Consider the following 27,590-nt stretch of genomic DNA (forward strand, 5'->3'; position numbering starts at 1 on the left):
TGGTAAGGTGCATCTGGAAAGGGTCCCAAAATATCCAGCCCCCATTGGGCAAATGGGAGTGGATTAAGGATCGGCTGAAGGTTTCAAGCTGGCTGATGGATGACTGGTGCAAATTTTTGACATTTTTCACATTTTCGGACCAGCTTCTTAGCATCTGAGATCATGGTGGACCAGTAATATTCGGCCCTCAATGCCTTGTGGGATATGGTCCTTCCCCCGATGTGGTTCCCACAGATGCCGAGGTGAATCTCCCGAAGGATGTAATCTGCATCTGTTGGTCCCACGCATTTCAGCAATAGCGCTGAGAAGGACTTTTTCAGAAGCTCCCCTCTGAAGACGATGAACCTCGAGCTGGTTCTCTTCAGCTTGGAGGCCAAAATTCTATCTTCGGGAATTTCTCCCCGAAGCTTGAAAGCTAGGATAGGATCCATCCAGCTGGGCTCTGGGTCAGCGCAGCACACTTCAGGTGCTTCGTCGACACTTCTTTCTCGGCGCACTTCCACCTATACAGATCTGTTCAGCTCTGTTAGAGTTGAACTGACAAGTTTGGAGAGTGCATCGCCTTGAGCATTCTGAACCCTTGGGATCAGCTGAACTTCAAAAGTTCTCAGCTTTGCAATGACTGATTTGATCTTGGCAAGATAGCCTCCTAGCTGCCACCGATCTGATAGACAACTAGCTGAGAGTCTGTCTTTAGGCAGACATGTTCGGCTTCCAGGGAGATGCACAATTCTAGGCCAGCGATTATCACCACCCCTGCCCCCGAACCATTTACAGTGGAGGATCCATCCGTAAGCACGGTCCAGATTTTCTTTTCGTCGTCTAGAGTCTCTTGGTACGAGCATTCGGCCAAGAAGTCCGCCAGAGCTTGAGCCTTGATGGCTGCTCTCGGCTGGTAGCTGATGCTGAATTCAGTGAGCTCGAAAGCCCACTTGGCCAGCCTACCAGATTTTTCAACTTTATCAAGAACTTTTTCCAGCGGCTAATCAGTTAAGACCACTATCTGATGGCAATCAAAATAGGGCCTCCGCTTCCGAGCAGCTACCACTACTACAAAGGCGACTTTCTCGAGTGGAGGGTAGCGAGTCTCGGCATCCGTCAGAGTGTGACTGACGAAGTAGATCTGTTGTCCCGAAGGAGTTGAATAAGTTCACAATGGGTGCTCGGATCAAGGTCCATCCCGATTGTTACACATTTCTTAGCGTCTCCTTCGGTCAGCTCAACCGTTTCAGTCTGCTGGTCCAGGTCCATTGTTGATGGGCTAGACTCTTCATAATCTGGCCTGCTGTCTATGTCAGTAGGCGTCCCAGACTTTTTCTTCTTCGGCTGGCTCCCTGAGTCTTTCGGCTCAGATGAAGAGCCAGCCCTTTCTTTTTCTGGCCCTTTTTCTCTAGGCACAGAACCTTGGGCCGAAGCACTTAGACCTTTCGGCTTTTTGGTACTCAGCTCTGTTTCTTTTTCTTTCTCCTCCTCATCCTCATCGTCGTCATCTGGGCGACTAGTGGATGGCTTGAGGTAGTTGCACCTTCGGGCCTCCTTTAAGCTGCCCTGGATCCTTTCGGGGAAGCCGGCGTCTGAAACGTAGATCATCAGCTGATGATATATTGAGACGACCCCTTGGATCTCGTGAATTATAGGTCTCCCCAAGATCACGTTGTACACTGAAGGAGCGTCGATGACCAAAAATTCAGTCATGACGTTCCTAGCTGCTTCATCGCAGCCGATGGTGACAGGAAGCAGAACCTTCCCATCAGGATAAGTTGAAGTCCCATTGAATCCGGATACTGGGTAGGATACCGGCGTGAAGTGCTTAGGCTTCAGCTTGATTTGATTATAGGCCTTTCGGAACAAAATATTTGCTCCGCTACCACCGTCAATTAGAACTTTGCTGACGTCGTGGTTGGCCACCGTGGCGATGATCACCAATGGGTCCTCATGAGGGAACGTTACCCCCCGACAGTCGGCGTCTGTGAACGTCATGTTCGGCACCGGCGACTGAGGAGGTTGCATGCTAGCGTTGTTCACCTGGTGGGTCAGAGCCCTAAGGTGTCGCTTGTGTTCCCTCCGAGAACATACTCCTCCCGAGATAACATTGATTGGAGGGAATTTTCCCTCCGCATTTTTACTGTTCTTCCGGGGGAGTCAAGGTCCTCCCGAGAGTCTTTTTCTGAATTTTCGGCCTCTTTTTTCTCGCGGTGATCCGCGATGTATTTTTTCAAGTATCCCTTCCGGACCATGTCTTCGATCTGGTCCTTCAGCTGGATACACTCTTCAGTGTTGTGTCCTGATGATTCGTGGAACTCACACCACTGATTTTTATTCTTGCGCTGATACCACTCGGGGGGTGATCTCGGCTTCCTATATCTCTGCTCTTCCTTCGTCACGCTGTAGATCTTGGCGCGCGGAAGGACCAGCGGAGTATAAGACTCATATCTGCCTGTGTATGGGGCAAATTTTTCCTTCTTCGGCTCGTTGGCCGAAGATTGCTCCGAGGCTTTCGCCTTTCCTTTCGTCTTCTGGCCTTGGCCTTCAGACGGTTGTTTTTGCTTCCCACTCCCGGATTGGGGTTGGGACTTTGTTTTGTTCCACTCTTCGGCTCGGATGAATTTATCCGAGGCATTCAGAGCTTCCTCCAAGGTCTGCGGGGTGTGCATGACCATGAAGTGTAGGAACTTTTCGGGCTGAAGGTCGTTCTGCATTGCAAAAACTGCCAGCCCTTGGTCCAGCTGAGAAACGCTGGATGACTCGTTGCTGAAACGGGTCAAGTAGTCCCGGAGACTCTCGGTCTCCCCTTGCTGCAGGCCCATGAGCTCAGCAGTTGTCTTCTCTTGGCGGTTTGTCGTGGAGAATTTGCTCTTGAACTTGGTGGACAGGTCGTCCCACCTCGTTATAGAGCCTTCCTTTACTCCCTTGGAGATCCACGCTTGCGCGACCCCCTTGAGAGTGGTGGGAAAATATTTGCACCAGGTCGCTTCGGACCTTGGGCAGAGATGCATGTGCCCCTCGTAGGAGGCGATATGGTCCTTCGGATCTGAAGTCCCATCATATGTAATGTGCGACGGTATTTTAACCGTAGGCACATGTTCTTCCAGAATCCATTGCTCGAATGGGGAACTGGCGGGTAGCATAACGGCCTTGCCTTTGTTCCTGGCCGAAGGGACCGCGCTCTGCCCTTTTAGAGAGGTAGGAGTGGTTTTCGTCCCTGGCTGGGAAATTTGGGCCTCGGCTACAGGGAACGAGAGGCGGATGTGCACGCTCGGCTCCCTGCCGCCGAGTCGGTCGAGTACGCTTCGGCGAACAGTCTCAGGTCGCTCTCGGTGGGCAGATTCCGGCCGAGAGGCTGAGCTGCTGCCCTTACGCGTTTCTGGCCGAGAGGTTGAGGATCCTTTGAAAAATTGAGGGTTCTTTTTCCTCTCTCTTTTAGTTCTCCAAGTATCCTCTTCCCACTCCTCCAGCTCCCGGAAGGAGGGAGGCTTCCCCCCATCACGGTCTAGCTTCCTCCGCTGATGCCTGGTATGCCGAGGAGTTCGATCACGAGGTGGTGGCATATTTTGTGCCCTCATTGCCTCCATGAGCACCGCTAGCGCTCTCGCCACTTCCTCCGAGCTGGGCCCCGTCAAAGGGGTCCTCGGCTGAGTGTGAGAGTGAGAGTGGATGGTCAAATGTTGGCTTTGGGGCACTGATTGAGTCCTATGATCGGACTGACCTCTGTTAGACCGAGGGGGACTCGGTCTATGATGAGAGTTGTGAATTACGGGAGAAAGGGAATCCTCCCGGTATGATCCTCCCTCCGAACTGGCACCCTTGGAAGAGTTCCGGTCCGGCGAAGGTGATGGTGTAGGAGTTTTAGGTCTTTCGCCCGCTCCTTGTCGTAAGCTTTTGTTCTTGCGGTTCTTAGCCATTGCTACTAAGATGATTGCAAGATGATTTTGATTGGCTTAAAGATTTTTGAAAGTCTTCCCCACAGACGGCGCCAAATTGTTTCGGATGAAAACAATGGGACCTTGCCGAAGGTCCAGTGAAGTGGATGAAGATTTGTCCGGTCCAATAGATGCTGGGCCGAAGGTTTCCTGCACGGAAAAACACACGTAAACTGGCCTCGGAGGTGGATCCGAGGAAGACCCCTCCGGTGCCGAAGTCAAACAGTGTATTTAGAGAGAAAGCTATGCAAGAGATTTAATGTTTGAGGCTTTTGTGTGTGTTGCATAAATGAATGAATTGAAGGCTTTTATACCTTGGCATGACAGAAGGAGGAGATTGATTGGGCCGGATTGATTCATGGGCTGACCATGACAATTTGGACCAATTGACACATAGTTGACTTGGCTTGATTGGAGGCTTGGACCTTGACCTTGGAATATTGAATCATTTAATGACTAGGCCCAATTAGATAAATTGGACCCAAACACATACTATGGTTTTAATTTATAACTACCTTATAATAATTTTTTTAAAAAACAAAACCTAACTTTCAATCTAAGGTTATAGTATGAATTTTCCTCAAAAGGAAAAAAATGGTACAAGTAATGATATTATGGGCCTTCCAACAATAATTGAGTAGTGAGTAGCATATATTGAATTACGAAATTGGGACTACAAGACTATCAATCAAAAATAAAAATTCATACTAGTGTAGTAGTATATGAATCAATCAAAATTAAGATTATCAACAAATAAAAAATTTAAATCTACTCTTACATGTCTAAAACCTTACATTAGTTATTGATAAAAAATCTATCGTTTAAGAATATAAATCATCTTCGTCGTCATTTACGGCAGCAGCAGAGGTAGTACTACCGGAATTCTGATTGGCAGCAAAGCGGAATTCAGAACCAATTCCGCGAGATTGCTGCAACGTTTGAGCGAAGGAGTGATACTTTCGTATGTCAGCATCACTAACACTTTTGCGTGCATATTTCATTGACTCTTCGAAGTGTGCTGCCTTGATCTCGGACAACTCTTCACTTATATCTTCTTCCATCGAGTCAAGGTTTTCTGTTCTCTTCTTTTCCTTCTCAATGTCCTGCCAAAAAAATACAATTTAGTTCACAAACTTGTACATGTTACGCCAGACTTAAGACAAAAAATTTGACTACGTTCTATGTGACATACAAATACAAAGTTTACAGAATGTGACTTAACAATATGTTTTTTTTTGACGGGGACTTAACAATATATTCAACAAAACAACATACCTTCTCAATATTTTCCCTGATTGCGTATTTGCAAGCACGTTGGCAGATTTCGGTAATGTCTGCACCACTGAAACCATGTGTATACTGTGCGAGAGCAGCAAGGTCAACATCCTTGGAAACCGGTGATTTCCTCAAACAAGATTTGAAAATCTGAAGGCGGGAATCTTGATCAGGAAGAGGGATGTAGATCAACTGATCAAGCCTTCCAGGTCTAAGTAACGCAGAGTCAATAATATCTGGCCTGTTTGTAGCTCCAATGACAAAAACTGTTTTCTTCGCGTTCATCCCATCCATCTCAGTCAACAATTGGTTCAACACTCTATCAGCAGCTCCTCCGGCATCTCCAGATGAATTGCCACGCTGAAAATTTTTCATAAAAAAAAACATTAGCTAAATGAGATCATTGATATGTAATTAAGCCTGCTACGAAACAACAATTCCATGGACATTAATCCCTCACCTGTGTAGCAATGGAGTCAAGCTCGTCAAAGAATAGAACACAAGGTGCTGATTGACGAGCCTTGTCAAAAATTTCCCTAACATTTGCCTCACTTTCTCCAAACCACATGGTCAGCAACTCTGGTCCCTTGACGCTGATGAAATTGGCTTGACATTCATTAGCAATCGCCTTTGCAAGCAATGTTTTACCACAACCAGGAGGACCATAGAAGAGAACACCTTTGGAAGGTGACATTCCAAACTTCTCAAACTTTTCCGGGTGCTCCACTGGGTACTGCACAGTCTACAAATAGAAACATGAAGGTGTAAATACCCAATAAGAAAATGAAAACATCTGACATTGCAATAAGTCAATATCCTGTATGAGTAAAATACCTCTTGAAGCTCTCTTTTGACAGTTTCCAATCCTCCAATATCGTCCCATGAAACATTCGGAACCTCCACAACCTGCCAAGTCCCAACCAAAGTTAGTGATCAGATTTTACGATTTCAGACAGATTATTTAAGCTGGAATGAGCACAATTTCACAAGACAGTATTCCAAGGTCAGTTTAAGTAGCATAATTTCAGGAAATTTAAAGCAAAACTTACTGTTTCACGCAGGGCTGATGGGTTGGAAGCTTGCAGAGCAGCTTGAAAGTGCTCGTTTGTGACAGCCATAGAGTTGAGTACCTCAGCATCAATTGTGTCGTCTTCTAAGTCAATGACATCCATTTTCTCCCTAATACACTGAAGAGCTCCTTCTGTGCAAAGAGCAGCAAGGTCTGCACCAACATAGCCATGGGTTTCCTTGGAAATTTTTTCAAGATCAACCTGAAAAAATTAAGAAAATATAAGTTGATGCGCAATGAACTTACTACTCCGGTACTCAAACCTCAAAAGTAACTAAATACAATGTCAGAAATACGTTAAAAAAAAAAAAAAAACTTACATCTTCTGCAAGTTTCATGTTCTTAGTATGGATGCGAAGAACTTCCAGCCTCCCAACTTGATCAGGAACTCCAATGTCAATCTCACGATCAAACCTCCCGAATCTTCTAAGAGCAGGATCAATACTGTTAGGACGATTAGTAGCACCCATGACAATAACATGAGCACGGCTCTTAAGACCATCCATCAATGTCAGAAGTTGAGAAACAATGCGCCTTTCAACTTCACCATTAGTCTTGTCTCTCTTAGGAGCAATGGAATCAATCTCATCAATGAATATGATAGCAGGTGCATTCTTCTCAGCTTCTTCAAATGCCTTCCTCAGATTGCTCTCACTCTCACCAGCCATCTTTGACATGATCTCCGGTCCATTAATCAAGAAAAAGAATGCTCCAGTTTCATTAGCAACAGCTTTAGCAATAAGGGTTTTACCAGTACCAGGAGGTCCATACAGCAAAATTCCCTTAGGTGGTTTAACACCGATAGCAGAAAAGAGCTTAGGATGTCTAAGAGGAAGTTCAACAAGCTCGCGAATCTGAGCCATTTGTTTCCTTACACCACCAACATCATCATAACCAACTTCATTCAGTCTCTCCTCATCCTCGCGCCTAACAGGCTCACCATCACAAAAGATCTCGGTATCAGGGGAAACAATACAGTACTCTGCAGGAACCGTCTCAACCACTTTAAACTCAACACTTCGCATTCCTCCCCTGACTAAGAATAGATCACCTTTCCTAACAGGACGATAAACATCCATGAAATAAGCTGTTTAAAGCACAAACAAAAAAAGGGTCAAAATCCATTAAAATAACAACACAACATAAGAGATATATAACTATGATTTCTGTGCATTGTTGCGTAAACTTACGCTTCAAATAAGCATCAAACAGGCTTCCTGTTACACCGTCAATAGTATCATCCACTGGTAAAATATGAACTTTTTCACCATATTTTACATCTGAAATCTCATGGACAGAAACAACATCTCCAAGGCGAACACGAAGATTAGCCCTCACAACTTTATTCATCCTAATCTTGCATTCTTCACACCCTTCATCTCCCTGTATAATGCATATTGTATTCTTCCTTACCTTACCCTGCACCAAAAAAATTAAAAAAATTCAGAACTAGCCTTTTATAACAAGAAACTAACAGTCCAACATACAAATAATCAACCGAAAATTACCTTAATTAACACTGTATCTCCTTGAAACAAGTTGAGTTTATCCATGACAGCAGGGTTAATAAAAACCAATGAGTTATCATCAACGTTTGCTTCATCAACGATCAAACGATTCGGAGCCTTTTTTCGCTCAAGGATTGCAGTAGAGTATTTGTCATTTTTGCTGTAACAAAATCCAATGGTCATAAAACTTGAAATCTAATAAATACACAACTTTTGCAAATTAAAACATTGGAGATCATAATATGTTTACTTAAGATTTTTAATAGCAACTGAACTATAAACTTAAGAGGAACTCAGATTAATGCTAGTCCAAAAATAAAAACATAGTAATTCACACAAGTATACCAAAAATATGTGTATAAAGAACCAATAAAATTGACGATAGTATAACAAATTTAACCAATTATTCAACTTTGAAGTAAGTCAACAATTTTGGTTCTGTCAAAAAAATAAGTCAACAATTTTGGAAAGACTAACAGTATAATATAGAAGTTCTTTAATTAGTAATGTACATGTACATGAATTCGTACAATAAACTTCCAAATAGTATCAGATTATTCTCTTGCAAAATTTAATGTTGATTTTTTTTTTTTTTTTTTTTTTTTTTTGGTATAATTCCCATAATCATGGTCACACAAAATCAAAGCATAAATTCACATAAGTTTTTGTTTTTTACAAAAAAATCCCACATAAAAAACCCAGAAATTTAGTTCATACATTATTAAAATTAAATACCCACAAATTACATTCGTGAATCGAATTGAATTAAAATCAAATTAACACAAAATAACCCCCAAAAAAAAAGAAAAAAATTGAAGCAAAAGTGAGTAAAAATTAATATAATTTGGAAAGTAAGAATCATACGAAGAAGAAGGTTGAGCATGATCAGAAGTAGGATTAGCCATTGAGATTTCTGGGTATTATTCTGAGAAAGATTAGACTTCGAGTTTAGTAAAAGAACTTGAATGAGAAAAAGAGTTGTGAAATTGAGGAAAAGTGAGGTTTGTTAGGTTTAATGGAGGGGTATATTAGTATATATAGGTTATTAAAGTCGGTTTCCTATTCCTAATCACTTTGAATTACAGTATTTTATTTCAAGTCAACTTATAATTCTTTGTCAATTGTAATTGAACTTGAACGTATTTACCCTTTTTCTTTGTTTCTTTAATTTATCTCTTTGTGATGTCACGCCCTCAAGCCATACTAGGAAGCTTTTCTAAAAAAAAAAAAAAAAAAAAAAAAAAAAAAAAAAAAAAAAAACTCTAGAAACTCGTATAGAGCAAATAGAGCCTACGATCAGTCCCTTCAAAAAAAAAAAATAATAGAGCCTACGATCAGTCCCTTCAAAAAAAAAATAATAGAGCCTACGATCAGTTTTGGGTGGCTAGGTTCCAATCCCCTCCCAATTGTTGTTGCGGGGGAATCGAACATGGGTCCTCCCTACCAAGTGTGTTTAAATCACCACTACACCAACATCCAATTGGTAGAGGTTTCCTAAATTATAATTATAACTATATTTTTTGAGGGGAATAATTATAACTATATTTAAATATAGATTTTTTTTGTTTTTGGTAACTATCGTTATGGACTATAAGTTTATAACTGAATCTTGCTTAAAAAAAATTCAAAATTTGCACATAATATGTAACGGAGGTTATGATAAAAAAAATTACTACAGTAATATTAAATAGGAAAAATTACCCTCATTAACCCCAATTTTGTCTCGTCTGCTAATATTAACCCCAACATAAATTTATCCTATTTAAAATTTATCTTAAGGTTAGGTCTATTTTCCCTAAACTAAATTGCATAAATCTTCAAATGCAATACTCGTAATTAAAACGTTTTGTTGAAGAAGATAACCTTAGAGCAACTACAATGGTTGGCTAATTCATATAATAGCTTGTTATGCCAAATTATCTTTTTAATCTACAACAATTCTAGTTATTTGTTGCTCCAATGGTTACGCTAGTTATAAATTAATTTATTTTTAAATTTAAAATATTTTTTATCTAATAAATATCTACCAAGCTAATTAGCTCTACAAAGCTAATTTGCTTGCCAAAGCTAATCAGCAAGATGTGCAACAATGGTATAGCTATTAGTTTAAGAGTTTTAATATTTGCAAGCTAGTCCCCTTTTTTTAACCATTGGAGTTGCTCTTAGAGCAACTCCAATGGTTGCTTTTAGGGACTAGCTTGCAATTTTAATAATTTTCAAGCTAATAGCCAAACCATTGGAGGATAGTTTAATAATTAGCTTGGCCAAGCTAATGCCAAGCAAATTAGCTTAGCTAAGCTAATTAGCTTAAAAATAAATTGTCTCTAATAAAATACTAATTATTTAAAAAATAAAAATGAAAAATCTAAATGTTAATTAGCTTAACCATTGTGGCATAAATTAGCTAGAAGGAAGGATAACTTTGCAATCCTATGTGGCATGGCAAGCTAATTTGGCAATTAACTTGCTGTTGGAGTTGCTCTTATGGCTTTCATGAGATTGGTTTAATTTTTTATTTTAAAAAAAAAAAACCATATTATGCAACATAATTACTTCTCTACCTCACTATACTTTGTAATAATTTGGTACACCTTTGTCCTTAATCCTTATACTATTTTTTTTTATTTTTTTTTTATTTTTTTTCGGGAAAGATTGAAAGAAAAAGAGTTTAGCCGTTTAGGTAATAGGACAATTTTTTAGGGACTGCCTAATATAGTATACAATTATACTGGAATGTAATTACAAGCTATTACCAAGTTGTAAATGAGATGTTTATGAACACTAACTAATTGAACCCTATGTTTTTTAGTAAAGCTCATTTAATAATCGAGCATTAGCTTAAATATTTGTTTGGACTTCAATTGCTTAATATACAAGCTTTGATGGAGATTGTTCACTAAAGAACTAGTTTACAAATACTAAAAATCTTATGCTAATAGCTATATCAGTGTTGCACATCTTGTTAATGTATTAATTTAGTTTTTTTTTTTAAAAAAAAAAAAAACTGAAAAAGGTATTGGTTTAGTTTTTGATGGGCCTATACATGGGCGCAGAAGTGCAGAAGCAATATGGGCTTGGTCCAAGACTTCGTGAAGTTCTTTAGCTTTTGATGAACTGATTCTCAAACATTATTAATTTATTATGCAGACTTTTTAACACCCAGCTTAAAGTCAAGTATTGTATAACTGAGCAAGTACTGTATGATATTCCGTAATATGGAATTATGGATAACTCGAATAACTCTTGGCGCATAGTATCTACAGCATTTGTTTAGAAACAAATACTCCTTCCATTTTTATGTACATGCTCTATTTTTTCATGTGTAGAGTTTTATGAGAAATTGAAAAAAGTAATAAAATATAGAAATAGTGGGATTAATGGAAGGTTAATTGGAGAAGAGAGAATCAAAAAGTAATAAAATTGGTTCCCACTAGTTTGAGAGAAATTGATTAAATATTATAAAAGCTTTTCAAATAAGAAAATGGAGCAAATATTTAAATACGATTGCAAAAGGAAAGTGGAACAAGTATTAAAAAACGGATATTAAATATTAAATTGAGTATAAAGTACTACCAAATAGGTAAATAATACTACTGTAATAAATATTGTATGAGTAGTGGTATAAATGTTTTTCTAATGGTACAAATTATAAGTATTTAAATTGTTCATCAAATATTATACTACCGTGAGATATAAAAGTACTACTAACACAATCTATAATCTAATAGTATAATATACATGCATAATTGTACACAAAAACTACCATTGTAATTGGATTTATGGATGTCAAATGACTAATTTACCCTCATATTTGCAAATAAAAAATATAGGCACTATACGCCAATGTACTCCTCATTTGCACAAGTAAAATTGCCAAAGTCGAGAAAAGAAAAAGATTATAAATAAAGATAAAAGGAGAGGAGGACACGTTTTTTTATATAATTTAGTTTTTTTTTTAATTTTTATATACAAGTATATATATATATATATATATATATATATATATATATATATATATATATATATATATATATATATATACTAGGTTAAACCCCGTGCATTTGCACGGTTGTTGAATAATTATGATAATAATATAAATATATAAAAATTAATGAATGGATTCATCAGGTATTAAAGTGCATGAAATATATTAAAACAATTAAAACATGTGAGAGAAAATATTTATAATTATAAATTATAATGTGCAAGTTGATATTTTAGGAAGTTTATTTTAGATTATATATAAAAAAAGTCATAATCTAAACGCAATCTTTATCTTTATATAATAACTATTTTTTTATAAAGTAATTTTGGTGGGAATTTTTTTAATAATATGTTGCCAAGTGTTCCTTCAGATTCACTTTTAGTAGTATGTAATTGATTGATTGATATATAGATTGAAAGAATTGTGGCCAATGTTTTATTGCTTGCATTTTAACCAAATCTATTTCTATTAATCCTAACCATTTCTTACTTTAAAAACTATCGTGTGCACCGGGTGTTTAACAATATTTTTTTTAGATGTTTAGAGAGCCACAAAAACGAGTGATGAGAATCGATTCTAGGATCACCTGGAACTTGGAGGGGAACTCTAACCACTTGAGCTATCCCTCACTCTCGGGTGTATAACAATCTAAGTGTACGGTTGTACAAATATAGGGTAAGTTCTAACCAATTTTGGATAATAACTTTCAATCTTTTTCAATTTATTAAGATAATTTGTCAACCGATTTATGATATTTATTGTACACTGATTTATTTAAAAATTTGGGTATACTTTTTTGTTTCAATTTTACATAAATCAGAAACATTTTACAAGACAAAGTTTTTGAAATATTAATAAAACAAGTATATTCAAAGTATGTATATAAATAATGCAAATATCAAATTGTTGCGATTACTGTGAAATCGAGTATTCGTAGTATGTACCATTCTTATATTGACAAGTATGGTATTGGCCGTATTGCAGCACTGAGGAATTGAGGAAGTTCCAGTTTATCTTTCTAATAAACAAATTTTGTTAATCAAATGACAAACGGTTAGTATGACATGATTATAAATAAATCAACAATTTTTATTTGAAGCCTATTTTTAATAAAAAAAATTTGATTTATTTACAGTTATGTCATTAATTAAGCTTTTATTTTCTAGAGTGAGGGATAGCTCAAGTGATAGAGCTTCCTTGTTGCAAAAAAAAAAAAAAAAAGTGATAGAGCTTCCTTTCTATGCAAAAAAAAAAAGTGATAAAGTTTCTTTCCCGATTCTCATCATCCGTCCTATGACTCTGTAAACACCAAAAAAAAAGGCCCCGTGCCTAAAACACAAGTATAAATTACAAATTAGACACATGAAAAGTCCAAATTAATTTCAAACCGCACTACAATTTGAAACTGTAAATCAAATTGTAAGGGTTCGTTTATCACCGTGATTTTTTGTTATTCTAAACCATATGATATACGTCATATAATGAGTTAAAATTAGTCAAACTTATTAAAATCATGAAAATTGCAGAAAAGTAGAAACGCCTTTTTCTTATTTTCTGTTTTTTGGTTTTTTATTTTAAAAAAAAAGCTAGTATTTTTTTTTTTTTTTTGAAAAAAAAATAAAAATCCAAAATATCCAAAATTTGACTTTTATGATGTGCTATCATTATTCTTCCCTTTTCCATTTTCTCCACAAAAAGTGGGGAAAGGGGTTTCTGTTGTGGAGTGTGGAAAAATTTCAAAATCAAGTCGTAGAGAAGGGGATACTCATACTCATGAAATACGCTAAAATTGACGATGACTACCACATGTTCGATGAAATGCCTGAATGGTATACATTGATCATAATTTTGTCCATTTATTTTGGTTTGAATTTAGCTACATTTGTTGTTTTTAAGGTAATGTTTGAATTTTAATTGATGCAGACGTATCACTACAAAAGGTGACTTCATTGGTAATTTCGATTACAAATTCATTGTTCTTACTGGTGGTATAAGGTATAATTAATTTCATTGAATAGATAATTTTTTGCTGAATAATATAATTTTCATTTGGTGTTTATATTGTGGTTAATTTTATGAAGTCAAAGAATCAAAGGAGGGTGGAGCAATCAAGAGGGGGTATTGCGAAGATATATTTTTGCTAAGGGTTTTGTAGCGATTAAAGTTAGGTACACCTGGATGTATGATGGATTACTTGAAGAGTCTTTAGTTATTTTCAGCTTAGTTTCGATACCACTAGTTGATGGGAAAATGAGAGCGGTCTTGAGCAAGTATTGTGCTACGCAGTATGAGAAATTGATATTAGGAATTGGAAGACATAAATTAATTAATTAAAGAAGGAATTGAGGACTTTAGATTACATGATGTGTGTTTTTTTAGGACTTTAGATTACATGGTTGCATATACAGAGTAGTAAATGCATGAAGAAATACTTGAATCAGAATTTCTGTTTTAGAAACATGTATCAATACAATATAACAATACTTTTGATCCAAAATATATTGTTTTTAGTGAATTTTTCACATCACAATATTATTACTAAGAACTTACTTGTATCATACTTGTACTTTACAACAAATGTTAATGCAATATCACTAACTTCTTAACTATAGTAAACTTGGCTAAAAGGTTGGATATTTAAGATCAATAAGTTTGAATTAGTAATCTATAAAATCATACCTGAACTAGCATGATTTATAACTACTTTTACTTGATTGAGTTGATTTGTACTCATGGGATACATTTTTTTATTTTTTATATTTTGAAATTGCTAATCAATACAAAATTTACTCCTCATACTCAAAAAAATGATATTTGCTTTTTCAAGAGTATATTATTTATCGGACAGAGTTGCTGATTTTAACGTATTACCTCCGTTTCATATTATTTGCAACTATTAAACATTTTTTCTCTCTACTTCATGTCAAATTGTTACAAATAATATGAAACGGAGGTAGTATGATAATTATTGATTATAAATGATTTTTATGAATCGGATTTTGTTTTTACCAAAATCGATTAGGTCCTAGCTAAAAGGTCCACAGTTTTATGGGAATGTACCTTTCATTGGTGTGGAAAGTCTTAGGACATATTGGCCTATTTTGGTACATTTTTGACATATGTGCTCAGAAACTAAAACCACCACAAGCCGTGTGGAATTGTGGATGATTTTCCTTTTCCTTCCGTATTAATAGGTTCCCATTATTCTATATTGAATATCCCATTGTTTAGGCAATTACTTTGCATTTTGTTTGTATATTATGGTAATTGACAAAATGACAATGCATGTAAAACTTGTTTAATTGGTGTAAATGAGCTTTGCCATTTTAGAACCCCACCAGCTACTAGTGGTTTATCGTCTTTAATAGCTCTTTTGACTTGTTGGCTTGTTTCTTAAGTCATGGTTAACGTGGAAATTTTTTTTACACCGTAGATTACATTTACTTGTATGCAGTATTCCATCCATTTATCTTCCAGAGATTACCCTGAACGTGTTTTTTTCCTCTAAGTATAATGTTTGGACAAATAAAAGCAAGTAGGTCGGGAATCAGTAGGTTTTTTCCATGTGAATATGACATAGCAACATCGGTTTGACGGTATGGGGTAAACTCAATGGATCAAATACGAATTTGAAAAACCTTTGAAGGACGGAAGGAGCACGTGAAATATGATTCCTATTTGTCTTTAAGAGTACGTGAACATATTTGGATAAAAATGAATCTAGGTAACAATTGTTGTACATTTAAATACATAAGTATAGATACCATAAGGAAGATTTCTATGATTGAGTAGTTCTTTAGTTGATCTCTTAGTTTGCACTATTTCATGATGTTACAGATAACGCCCCCAATCTAAGGGTTAGGAACCTCTTGTTTGTTACTCGAATGACTTCCTCATGTTTTAATTACTTGAACTTCAGAGTTGAGACTATTCTTCTTGAATGCAGCTGGCTCAGCTTTGTCCATGATCTCTTAGTCATTGAAGAGAAAAGAATTGAATTGACAAGAATCGATATGAACAAAAGAAGAAAAAGGACAGCTTCACTTTCTTCCTGTTAAGTAATAAAGTCTTGTTTAGTACGGTGCATGTTTTCTAGTAGGCCATTGAACAATATAGCAATCAGCATCGTAAATGACTTTTAGGGAGCACAAATTTTGAATAGGAATTAGGCGGCATATTGACTGGGCATTTTGCTGGACGGGGTGCTTTTCAGGTCTGGCCGTCTGGGTAAAATTACTTGTACTCCGTAGCATTTAAGAAAATTGATACTCGTACATCGTATGCCTAGGAGTACCGTGCACATAATGCTTGAAATGACTAAATTTTATTTTTTGTTGAAAAAATGACTGCTCTGATCCTTTTACAAATAAATGGTTGAATTTGGATTAAAAAAATGTTATATATGATAAGTACCACTAAAATATTCATCATAGATTCATAGATAAAGGTCCTGTTAATTTCAAAAAATTCTAATAAGCGTTAGTTTATTAAGATTACTATGTATATTTGCGTATTGCCTTAATGTTGTAGACTTGAAGCCACCTTTTTTTCCCTCCCTTTTATGGATTTTATGATTGGTGTTAAATAAAATTTCAAACAGGATCTATTTTAAGTAAGTGGGACAAATGAAGGGTCCATATTTTTTTTTCACATTGGTAAAAATCCTACCGTAGAATTGTCTTCCAGTCCAAATCTTGACATTAATAACGTGGCTGTTGATTTGTTGAATAATTCAGCAATATACTGAAAGCTTTGGTTGTTCTGAGTTTGTAGCATCAATATTGCAGTATAAGCAAAGGAGTAAAATTGTGTCGTCTACTTGTCTAGTACTCATACGAGATAATATCAGTGTCTTATCTAATTATCTTACATATAAAACCAAAAAAAACCATGTAGCTTACCTTTTAAATGGCTGCCTTCTGATTTCTTACTGAAACCCACGTAGCTGCTTAAAATACCTTCACAACAGCTTCAAATGGTTGCTTTTTACCTATTGAAGTGATTTAATCAGAAGTACATCTCTTTATTCATCATGTCTCTGAATTGTCCTAGGTTGTTCTTATATATGCTGCTCTTTTCCTTTCTTATACCTCATTGTAGCGCGAGTTATTGTTTAGCAGATGGCTCTAAAATCAGTGATAGTAGCCAAAGCACCTTACTATCTCCAACCAAAGTTTTTGAGCTTGGATTCTTTACTCCTGATGAGAGGTTCAACAGAAACAGGTATTTGGGTATATGGTATTACCGCTCCAATCCTAGGATAGTTGTATGGGTTGCTAATAGAGAAAATCCTGTTTTGGGTAACAATGGCTATGTTGTAGTAAAAGGTGGTAAGGTTGAGGTGTTGGATAATGATGATTTGACTTACTGGTCAATTGATTCTGTTGCGTCTGTAAATTTAACAAAATTGTGTTTGAATGATAATGGGAACTTAATATTATCAAGTGGTCTAGGAGGATCAATCTTGTGGCAAAGCTTTCATAACCTGACTGACACGATTCTTCCCGGGATGATTTTAAATGGAACCTTAAGATCGTGGAAAAATCGCAGTGACCCAAAACCAGGGAGCTCTCTATTGCTGCTACAATCAGGAAATGATCCTGAAATCAAAATTCAGGAAGATGGATATCCAGAGTATTGGGACAACAGAGCTGACCCTTCTGTTAAGATTCCATCCTCGCTGTCTGAATTATTAAGTAATAGGGACGGCAAAACCTCTCTTCCTAACAATACAAGATTAGTGATGAACTTCACTGGACAGATTCAGCTGTGGAAGTGGGAAAGCGAAAGCGGCTGGTCTCTTGATTGGCAAGAGCCAAAAGATAGGTGTAGCTTTAATGATGTATGTGGAAACTTTGGCAGTTGCAATAGTAATAGTGGGTTGCCTTGCAAATGCTTGCCAGGATTTAAACCTAGTTTGTTGTCTGAATGGAATTCAGGATGCTTTTCTGGTGGGTGTGTGCCAAATTCTGGAGCTCCTTGTCAGCGGAGTGATGGTCTCAGTGATACATTTTTGAGATTGCCTATGGTGAAAGTGAGAGAAACAGGTTGTAGTGCATCTACTGTAACAGATTGTGAGGCACATTGCCTTCAGGACTGTAATTGTGTGGCTTATGCTATTGGTGTTGCAAATTGCTCAGGAACGGCCACTCTTACCGAGAAGAGTTGCTTAACATGGTCTCAATTTCCTCGCTTACAGGAGGAGTATCCTCAGGGGCTTACTCTCTTTGTCCGCACTCTGTCTGCAGACCTAGGTTTGTTTACTTTCTGCTGCTAATTGAATATTGTTGCAAATTATAACGTCATTAGTTGTGACAAACTGACAACTCATTTGATGTTGAGCTAGTTCGTCAAAACAACACAGGGTTTTCAATATATGCTATTCTATAATTGTGGTACATAAAATGTGTTATCAAGTATAGAAATACTCAAAACTGTTACTTTTATTTGATATTTTGATTTTAAAACTCTTTGCTTAGAACATTAGAAGAGACTAATTGTACAGGGGCATAATTTATACTCTTGTGGCAGGATCTATTTCAAGAGCCTGCAAACCTTGTGGAGCATATATAATCCCTTATCCCCTTAGTACTGATGGAGCGAGTTGTGGAGATTCCTCATACTCCTATCTTCAATGCAATTCAAAGACAGGGCAGGTTAACTTCTCAACTCCCACAGGCACCTTCAGAGTCTCCTTAATTGATCCAAATGCAGCAAACTTTTCCATCCAAGTCATGCATGCAAATAGTTGTGACAGTGAATATATAAACTCATTCGTTCTGTCACCCAAGCTTTCCTTGCCTTTCTTTTTTAAAAAATGCACCATTTTTAAAGATGAACCTTTAATTCAGCTCGAACAGCCTTTTATTGAAGTTGATATAGGCTGGGAACCACCTTCAGAGCCCACTTGTAATATATCCTCTGATTGTGTTGCCTGGAATCATACTACTTGTAAAGCCGCAAAAGGGAATACAAGGAGGTGTATGTGTAGATCAAATTTTCGCTGGGATGGTACAAAGCTGAAATGTACTAGAGGTGAGATGCGGATTTTCTTCTCACATATTTCAATCCTAAAATTCTCTTTCAATGGCTTTTTACTTAAAACAAGTGTAAGTTTGAGCATTTCTGTTTTATTTTTAGAGATGATCATTGTTAATACTAACCATGTTTTGATTTTGTCCAAAAAGTGCCTTTTCCTCTCAAGGTTGTGGTTTCTTGCGTTGCTGTTGCGTTGGCAATCATTGCTCTCTGTGGTGTATTCTTTGTTTATCGTAAGCGTGAAAGAAGGATCGCTGAAAAGCAAGGTCAGAAAGTCATACAGTTCACCCTAATTGCTGCACTCATTATAAACATGCAGGTTTTAAGGATAGGCAATGCAGTCAGTAATCCAGTAGATATTTTTAAAATGCATGCCTTCTGAACTGAATTCCTGCATACCATTAAGTTACTAAAACTGAGTAATGATAACAAACAGAATCATTTAAGCTCAAGGGAGATGATACTGAAGACATAGATGTCCCATTTTTCGTTTGGGGAAGCATAGTATCTGCTACAAACGATTTTGCTGATGCAAATAAGCTTGGAACAGGAGGATTTGGTTCTGTTTACAGGGTACTTTATTTTTTGATTTTGTCTATTGAACTTTGTTGTTGTTGTGTGGAAATCAGCCAAGTGAAACCTTATGATTTTATCTTCGTATGGAGTTTGCTAATGCACTGTACTGTTGCTAACGTATGAATTCAGGGTAAGCTTCCAGATGGAAAGGAAATTGCTGTCAAGAGGCTATCAAGTGTGTCAATGCAAGGCGTTGCAGAATTTAGGACTGAGGTTGTGCTGATTGCCAAACTCCAGCATCGGAACCTTGTAAGACTTCTGGGATATTGTGTGAAAGAAGATGAGCATAATTTAGTTTATGAATACATGCCTAATGGAAGCCTAGACTCATGTTTATTTGGTTAGTCTCCTCCTCGTGAAATTATTGCCTGCCAATATACACAACATTTAAGCACATTCCTCTAACACAACAAGTTGTGTATACTGTTTTTGCTAGACCAAACCTTTTCTGTTTACTTGGACTGGAAGAAGCGTTATGATATCATCCTCGGTATAGCTAGAGGCCTTGTTTATCTCCACCAAGACTCGAGGCTTAGAATTATCCATCGAGACCTAAAACCAAGCAACATTTTGCTTGATGAGGAGCTCAATCCAAAAATTTCAGACTTTGGTGTAGCAAGGATTGTTGGAGGAAAAGCAACAGAGGCAAACACTAACAAAATTGTCGGAACATAGTAAGTTGGAAAATTGCAGCCATATATAACCATTTTACTCAGAGTGTATGTAAGTAGAAAAATTGATGCGATTATTGTTGTTGCAGTGGCTACATGTCTCCTGAGTACGCATGTGAAGGATACTTTTCAATCAAATCAGATGTTTTCAGCTTTGGCGTGGTTGTATTGGAGACTATCAGTGGCAGAAGAAATTCAAGAACAACTGTGTTCGAGGAAGGTCTGAATCTGCTTGGACATGTATGTATCAATCTTCCTTTGCCTAACTTCTTTAGATTTGAAGTGACTGATATATTTATGAAATATTCGCCTAAGATCACCATTTAGTAATGCCAATGTGCTCAACTTCATATCATCAACAGTTTCTCTTTGTCACCCTTTTTAATGTTTTTACTTGCTTTAATCACTGTATTATACACAATCACTGAAATCCTTACAAAATTACCTCTGTTTCAAAAATTTACTTAGACACTAATATAGTGTATGCCGTGGTGTAGGCATGGAGATTATGGTCCGAAGATAGAGGACTGGAATTCATAGACCCAACACTGAAAGAATCATGCAATCCAACCCAAGTGTTGAAGTGTATTTATCTCGGGTTATTATGTGTACAAGATGACCCTGTTGATCGTCCCACCATGCCAAACGTGGTCCTTATGCTTAGCAGCAGCAATGAAAGTACTGCGAGCCAGTCACTTCCGAAAAAACCATCTTTCTTTAGTAGTTCATCATCATGTGAGACTGCCTCATTGTCCAGTCAAGGAGGTTTCAGCTCCATTGATATGATCACTGTGTCAACTGTTGGCCGATAAATTGTTATTTAAAGTTGATTAAATATACAAATTACAACTGCAGATTAGTTATAGCAATAGTTAAGAAGAATGATGGTCAAAGTTCGAGATTCTTGTATGAATAATGCAAAATTCAAAGTATTGCAAGTACTAAGAAATTGGAGAAGAACTTCGAGTTGCATTGTTTGGCAATGTTGTTATGCACCGCTTTCAAGAATCAAGATCAAGATCATGTGGACAATATTCGTTCTTTAATTCCTTGTATGCTTTCAAATTTGTGTTCTACAAGACTACAAGAGTCTCTGTCACTGAGTTCCAGCTATTGCATAATTGGTGTTATTATTATGTACTAATGAAGCTTGAAAGTAAACTCTCAAGTCAGCTAAAAATACAAAATTTTCGAAACCCCACCCCTTTATCATCTACTGGCTTATCTCTTTTCATCCTATAATTCTTCTACTAAAACAAATTACTTTTACAATGTGTTTTATGGACTAAAATTCAATGATTCCAAATTTGACATTTGTGGTCCAGAAAACAGCTTTCATTGTATCAGTACTTAATAGCAAATTGATGAAAAGTCGTACTGTTTTATAGTAGTCTTTTTCTTGTTGCTTCAAATTCATGCTTGGGAGTTGGATCTACCGTTGCAAAATTTTTGACAATTCTAAGCTTCTTTTTGTTGATTGATTCTATATAGCATAAAGTTACACTTATACAGCTTTCCAATTTTATTGCTGCTTTCATTACTAATTGAAGTAGCTAGTGAAGCATTGTGTATGCTTAAGGCTTGTGCTGCATTTTCTCATGCCAATTGTCATTAGGTCCATAATGTGCCTATCTTATCCCATCTTGATATCCTTCATCTTATACGAGCTTTTGTTTTCGATTTTTATGCTACAATGCAGTGCAAGCAACTGCTTAGAATATGGTTCAGCTATTATGGATGGTACTATTAACAGTACTTTAGTATCTCCTGGTGAAGTGTTTGAGTTCGGATTCTTCACTCCTGATGGGAACCACGATACTAGAAGGTATTTGGGCATATGGTATTTTAACCAACACAATCCGAAGGTAATTGTGTGGGTTGCTAATAGAGATAAGCCACTGTTGGAACCCAATGGCTCCCTTCTTATAAAACATGGTTATGCCATGCTGTTGGATAAGAAAGGTGCAAGCTACTGGTCTACTGGTACATCAAACAGTCCCATTGTGTCCGCGAGTGCCAACTTCACGAACATCTTATTATGTCTAAATGACAATGGTAACTTAGTTTTATCTTTATCTCGGAGTCCAGAGCGACGTCAGCTAACAGATATATTGCGGTGGCAAAGCTTTGATTACCCAACTGACACATTTCTTCCTGAAATGGTTGTTAGTAATTTGACATCATGGGAGACTAGTAACAATCCTGCACAGGGCAAATATGATTTCATGTTGCAGCTTCAAGGGAATAACCAATATAAATTGGTTATTTCCAAGAAGGGATCACAATATTATTGGGAAAGCAAAATCTCATCACCATTTGATCAGACACCTCAAACATTGTTTGATTTATTGCTTAATGATTTGTCATCGGATGATTATAACAATTCGAGATTAGTGATGAAATTCAATGGACAGGTTCAATTTTGGAAATTGAATAGCCAAGGAGTCTGGTCTCTTAATTGGTCTGAGCCAACAGATAGGTGTAATTTGTACAAGGTATGTGGAAACTTTGGCAGTTGCAATAGTAATAATGGGCTGGTGTGTAAGTGCTTTCCAGGCTTTAAACCTAGTCAACCAAACAGGTGGAATTCAGGAACCTTCTCCGAGGGTTGTTTACCAAGGTCAGTGCCCTGTAGTAGAGATTACAACACAGATTTGTTCTTGAGGATGCCAATGATGAAAGTGAGCACTCCGGATAAAAATGAGACAGTTGAGAATTGTACAGCGGCATGCCTTGCAGATTGTGATTGTGTAGCGTACTCTTGTGGTACTGCTAACTGTACAGCAACATCAAATGAGATGTGCTTGAGGTGGAATAATCCACCAACTGACTTGCAAGAGGATTATCCTAATGGATTTACCATCTTCATTCGCAGTACGCTATCTGACATAAGTATGTTTTGTCTTTGCTTCAACTTGAATATCTTTTAATATCTCCTTAGGTATCATGTCATAATTCTTGTTACTTGCATTAATGTTTGTTGATAAACTGCTATAGAATGTCCCTCTAGACGCCAAGATAATGCATTTTTGCTAGCAAGAATGCGTGATTCACATTAATTAGCTAGCCTCTCATACTCGCCTTTCTAGGTGTGGTAATTAGTGATGACATATGAAAAAAAAGAGTACATGTTTACCACGGAGATTGACTGTTTAGGATAAGTGAAAGTGTGAAACTATACTTGCTGTCATAGTGTGGCAATGTCAAACATGAAATACTGAAACTGACATGAAGTGCATACACCCCTGTTGCAGAATTAACTCCAAGAGACTGTAAACCTTGTGGAACTTATACCATTCCATATCCCCTTAGCACTGCTACAGAGTGTGGGGATAGATTATACAATAATTTTCACTGCAATGTGGAAACAGGGCAGGTTAGTTTCTTAACTTCCAATGGCACCTTCAATGTAACTTCAATCAATCCTGAAAAAATGAGCTTTTTTATCCAAGTCAGACATGGCAATTGGTGTGATAGTAGATATATGGACTCGATTGTTCTATCACATGAGGATCCCTCACTATATAGTGTTAAAAACTGCACTATTATGAAAGAGTCATCATTTTTAGAAGCTAAACAATCCTTTGTTGAAGTTGAGATGGGCTGGAAAAAACCATCAGAACCTGCATGCAGTGCATCTTCAGATTGTCAAGTTTGGCCTCATACTACTTGTAAAGTGGCCAAAAACGGTGATAGGAGATGTATTTGTCGAACAAACTTCCATTGGGATGGATATAATATGAGATGTGAAAAGGGTAAGCTCCTAATGATGCAGTGCAAATTTTTAGCCCATTAAACTGTCTGTTTAAAATATTTTGCTTTTTAGCTGATATTATGTGCTTGGAAGTGAATGTTGGTGGAACCATATTACCACTGATGTTTGAGAAATCCTTTTCTTTCTGAGCATACCATAATGTTGACAATGTTTACTTTTGTCATACAAAGTGAATTTCACTCTTAAGGTTGTAGCTCCTTGCTTAGCTGGTGCATTGTCAATTCTTCTTTTGTGTGGGATCTACTTTATCTATCATTTCCGGAAAAGAAGACTAATTGAACAACAAGGTACGTAGGCTTTTCCATTCATTTCTAAAAAGTTATACGAAGTACTATAAAATCAGGATATTTGGTGTGCTAGATCTTTCAATTTTGCAAGGAAATAAAGAATGCAACAAGTAAATACAGAATTTTTTGCTGCACTACAGCATTCCTGTAAATTTGCACTCATAGGAAATTGTTTACACTGATTATTAATGATTTCACAGGCTCTGTTGAGCTCAAGGGAGATGATATTGAAGGCATAGATGTGCCTTTCTTTGATTGGGAAAGCATCCTGGCTGCTACAAGCAACTTTGCAGACACATACAAACTTGGAACAGGAGGATTTGGTTCAGTGTACATGGTAGTGATTCTTGCTTTAACCAAACAGATTTATGCTCTTTGCAATTTGGATGACCTATCATTATGTGGGACATTGCATTCAGGGAAAGCTTCCAGATGGACAGGAAATTGCAGTCAAGAGGCTCTCAAGTGTATCCGTGCAAGGTGTTGAAGAATTTAGGACTGAGGTTAAGTTGATTGCCAAACTCCAACACCGGAACCTTGTAAGACTTATTGGGTACTGCGTGAAAGCAGACGAGAAGATATTAGTCTATGAGTACATGCCTAATGGAAGCCTAGACTCTTGTTTATTTGGTCAGTTTGATACCCAAGTTGTTACCCATTCATGCATAAAATTGAATTCTTTGCCTTGTAACATCACAACTGTCTGATATTTTGCAAGAAGACGAAAGGCATTCTGTGTACTTAGACTGGAAGAAGCGTTTTGACATCATTTTGGGGATTGCTCGGGGCTTGCTTTATCTTCACCAAGACTCAAGGCTGAATTATTCACCGAGATCTCAAACCAAGCAACATATTACTGGATGAAGAACTTAACCCAAAAATATCAGATTTTGGCATAGCAAAGATTGTTGGTGGGAAGGAAACAGAAGCAAGCACTATGAGAGTAGTTGGAACATAGTAAGTCAGAGTACTCAGTAGAGTAAACTAATTCCAAACCCCATCAGATAGTCACAATTCATGAGTAATGTGCTAATTTCCTTATTTTAAACTGTGATGCAGTGGTTACATGTCACCAGAGTATGCATATGAAGGGATCTTTTCAGTAAAATCTGATGTTTTCAGTTTTGGCGTGGTTGTATTGGAGACAATAAGTGGTAGAAGGAATTCGAAAATCTTTATGTTTGAGCACGGCCTTAGCCTGCTAGGACATGTAAGTACCTTCAAAAATCAATGACTCGCTTTTTTTAATCATAATTCTGGACTAAATGTTATCTACTATCTAGGCCTGGAAATTATGGAATGAAGATAAAGGACTAGAATTAATGGACGCAAATCTCAACGAATCCTGCTTTCCGTCAGAAGTTCTGAAGTGCATTCATATTGGGTTGTTGTGCGTACAAGAGGATCCAAGTGATCGTCCCACCATGTCAACTGTAGTCCATATGCTGAGTGGGGAAAATGCCTCTCTTCCACTTGCCAAACAACCAGCTTTCATGAATCGAAAACCATTATCAGAGAATGCCTCGTCTTCCAGTGCAGTGGATTCAAGCGTGCATGAGGAGATGACTGTATCTACAATAGGCCGGTAACTGACAGTTTCGCGTTGAAATTAAGCTGAACGAATCTGGCATGAGTGGCAGTGTGGTTGGGTAAAGGCTGTTGGCTGTTGTTAGATATTTAGCAATTTTAGTCAGTTGTTTAAACTCATGAAACTCATGAAAATAAAAGTGTAGCAACTAAAAAAACAGAGAAAACACTAGTAGATTATATACAGACCCAGTTCAAAAATCTCTTTGCAATCAAATGCTGGTTGCCAGAAATAATCTACTTCTGCATATGTTAAGAATTATGTATTAACAAGCATAAAATATATGGATCATCTTTTGTACGATAAATCAGTCACATTCATTTATTGGCAACTCGAATGTTACTTGCACTTTTCAATTCACCTTTAGCCTATGTCAGATACTCAACAGTCGAACACGAGTAAGACACTTGGACACTTCATTCTAGACTAATTAAAAAGTCTTGCACTTGGGTGAGCAAAAATTCAGGATACCCTGATATGGAACCGGAACCTGTTCGGAACCGCAGGTTCCAAACCCGGAACCTGTTGATCAGGTTCCGATTCCGGGTAATAAAATTAGGAACCTGTTGCAACAGGTTCCGGTTCCGGGTAATAAAATTTTGGATCTAGAACCTGTAGGGTACCCTGTTAGTACAGGTTCCCTATAGGGTACATGAAACCGGAACCTATATGGTATTAAAAATTCTAGACAATTAGTGTTGGTTTGTTATATTTGAAGTACTATACTAAAGTTGTAAGCTTTTATTGTGATCATTTATTTTAAAAAAAAATAAATTTGTCACAATTTATCAAGTAACTATTAAACTTACTTTGACAAACAGGGTACCCTATTTAGGAACCGGAACCTGCAGGTTCCGGTTCCGTTTCTCAATTCTTAGGAACCTGTTGCAACAGGTTCCGGTTCCGGGTCCTGAAATTTTTACAGGGTACCCTGCTACGCTCACCCCTATGTATATGTGTTGGACATAGATACTTGAGTTCGAGTTTATTATTGACTAGTTTTGTGCCCGTGCGATGTCCGGGTTGTTTATTAAATTTTAAGATATATTTTAATCTATATGTCAAATTTTAAAATATATCATTGATACAAAATTAGTTAGCAATTGACGTATTTTTGTAACGATTTAAACTTGTAGACATGTAATGACTAATAATAATAATATTGGTGAAAAACATTTCTTGACCCTGTCTGAAATGACTCGTGACCCGACCTGATTAACAGGTCTACACACAATAATAAAATCTATCTAATATATATATATAAAGGGGAGTTTTTTCCCGAGTTTTTAGAGAGCCACGTAAGATCTAATTTTCATAATGTGCCACGTAGGATAATAAATTTTAGTAGTAGCCAATTAAATATGAGATTATTAATTTCTTTTAGAATCAAATAATTTAACTGACAAGCAAGTGAATGAGATTTTCCAATTTAAATTAATTAAATATAAAATATTATCTTTTCATATTAGGAATTTTATCTAAATATATAACAAATTTTAGCACATAAATATATGTATAAAAAAAAATTATTTTTAAAAATTCAAACAAACCGTGCATCGCACGGGCTTCATCTAGTTATATTAGATTGTGAAGTATATTATTTTAATTGATTAGAATATATTATAACCCATGGATGTGGTACATTTTAAGCTATTTTGAACTAATTCATTTGCTCTAAAAAAATATTATAATATAAAAAATAAATTTAAATGATAATTTATGAGAGTTATAATCTAATTATTTTTTGAATAAAATTATAATTCAATTTGTACATATGAAATATTGGTACATTATCAAAAATAAAACTCTAAATTAACAATTTTATCCTAAAATTATATCCAAAGTTGATTGAAAATAAAATTCTAAACTACCTTTTTTATCCTACAAATTGAATTCTA

General features: G+C 36.7%; 3 protein-coding genes across 3 annotated transcripts; 2 read left to right on the forward strand and 1 right to left on the reverse strand.

Annotated features, from left to right (window-relative positions):
- Window positions 1–3,994: 3,994 nt before the first annotated feature.
- LOC110700359 (cell division control protein 48 homolog E-like) lies at window positions 3,995–9,510 on the reverse strand. The gene is made up of 9 exons (XM_021877885.1): window positions 8,637–9,510; window positions 7,773–7,932; window positions 7,455–7,683; window positions 6,585–7,351; window positions 6,245–6,466; window positions 6,030–6,101; window positions 5,656–5,937; window positions 5,196–5,555; window positions 3,995–5,023 (listed from the first exon to the last, which is right to left on the reverse strand). Exons 1-9 carry the CDS (start codon window positions 8,675–8,677, stop codon window positions 4,742–4,744), a joined length of 2,415 nt encoding a protein of 804 aa, XP_021733577.1. The 5' UTR covers window positions 8,678–9,510; the 3' UTR covers window positions 3,995–4,741.
- Window positions 9,511–16,514: 7,004 nt separating this feature from the next.
- LOC110700358 (G-type lectin S-receptor-like serine/threonine-protein kinase At4g03230) lies at window positions 16,515–21,088 on the forward strand. The gene is made up of 8 exons (XM_021877884.1): window positions 16,515–18,011; window positions 18,289–18,792; window positions 18,945–19,061; window positions 19,232–19,368; window positions 19,501–19,711; window positions 19,808–20,045; window positions 20,132–20,282; window positions 20,540–21,088. The coding sequence occupies exons 1-8, from the start codon at window positions 16,790–16,792 to the stop codon at window positions 20,852–20,854; spliced, it is 2,895 nt and encodes a 964-aa protein (XP_021733576.1). The 5' UTR covers window positions 16,515–16,789; the 3' UTR covers window positions 20,855–21,088.
- A 372-nt stretch (window positions 21,089–21,460) lies between these two features.
- Window positions 21,461–25,999, forward strand: LOC110700357 (G-type lectin S-receptor-like serine/threonine-protein kinase At4g03230). Its single transcript, XM_021877883.1, is given in 9 exon segments — window positions 21,461–22,934; window positions 23,297–23,797; window positions 23,988–24,104; window positions 24,305–24,441; window positions 24,524–24,734; window positions 24,826–24,922; window positions 24,924–25,061; window positions 25,164–25,314; window positions 25,388–25,999. Coding segments are annotated over 9 exon segments (2,952 nt in total). The 5' UTR covers window positions 21,461–21,640; the 3' UTR covers window positions 25,694–25,999.
- The last annotated feature ends 1,591 nt before the right edge of the window (window positions 26,000–27,590 follow it).

This window comes from Chenopodium quinoa, unplaced genomic scaffold (assembly GCF_001683475.1).
Source record: "Chenopodium quinoa cultivar QQ74 unplaced genomic scaffold, ASM168347v1, whole genome shotgun sequence".
In the NCBI taxonomy this organism is placed as follows: Eukaryota; Viridiplantae; Streptophyta; class Magnoliopsida; order Caryophyllales; family Amaranthaceae; genus Chenopodium; species Chenopodium quinoa.

Coding starts and splice junctions, on each gene's coding strand:
- LOC110700358 (XM_021877884.1), top strand. CDS start 16,790: ATGTCTCTGAATTGTCCTAGGTTGTTCTTATATATGCTGCTCTTTTCC. Junction 18,012..18,288: donor CACTCTGTCTGCAGACCTAG/GTTTGTTTACTT, acceptor CTCTTGTGGCAG/GATCTATTTCAAGAGCCTGC. Junction 20,046..20,131: donor AACAAAATTGTCGGAACATA/GTAAGTTGGAAA, acceptor TTGTTGTTGCAG/TGGCTACATGTCTCCTGAGT.
- LOC110700359 (XM_021877885.1), bottom strand. CDS start 8,677: ATGGCTAATCCTACTTCTGATCATGCTCAACCTTCTTCTTC. Junction 7,352..7,454: donor GTTTGATGCTTATTTGAAGC/GTAAGTTTACGC, acceptor TGCTTTAAACAG/CTTATTTCATGGATGTTTAT. Junction 5,024..5,195: donor TCAGGGAAAATATTGAGAAG/GTATGTTGTTTT, acceptor TTTTTTTGGCAG/GACATTGAGAAGGAAAAGAA.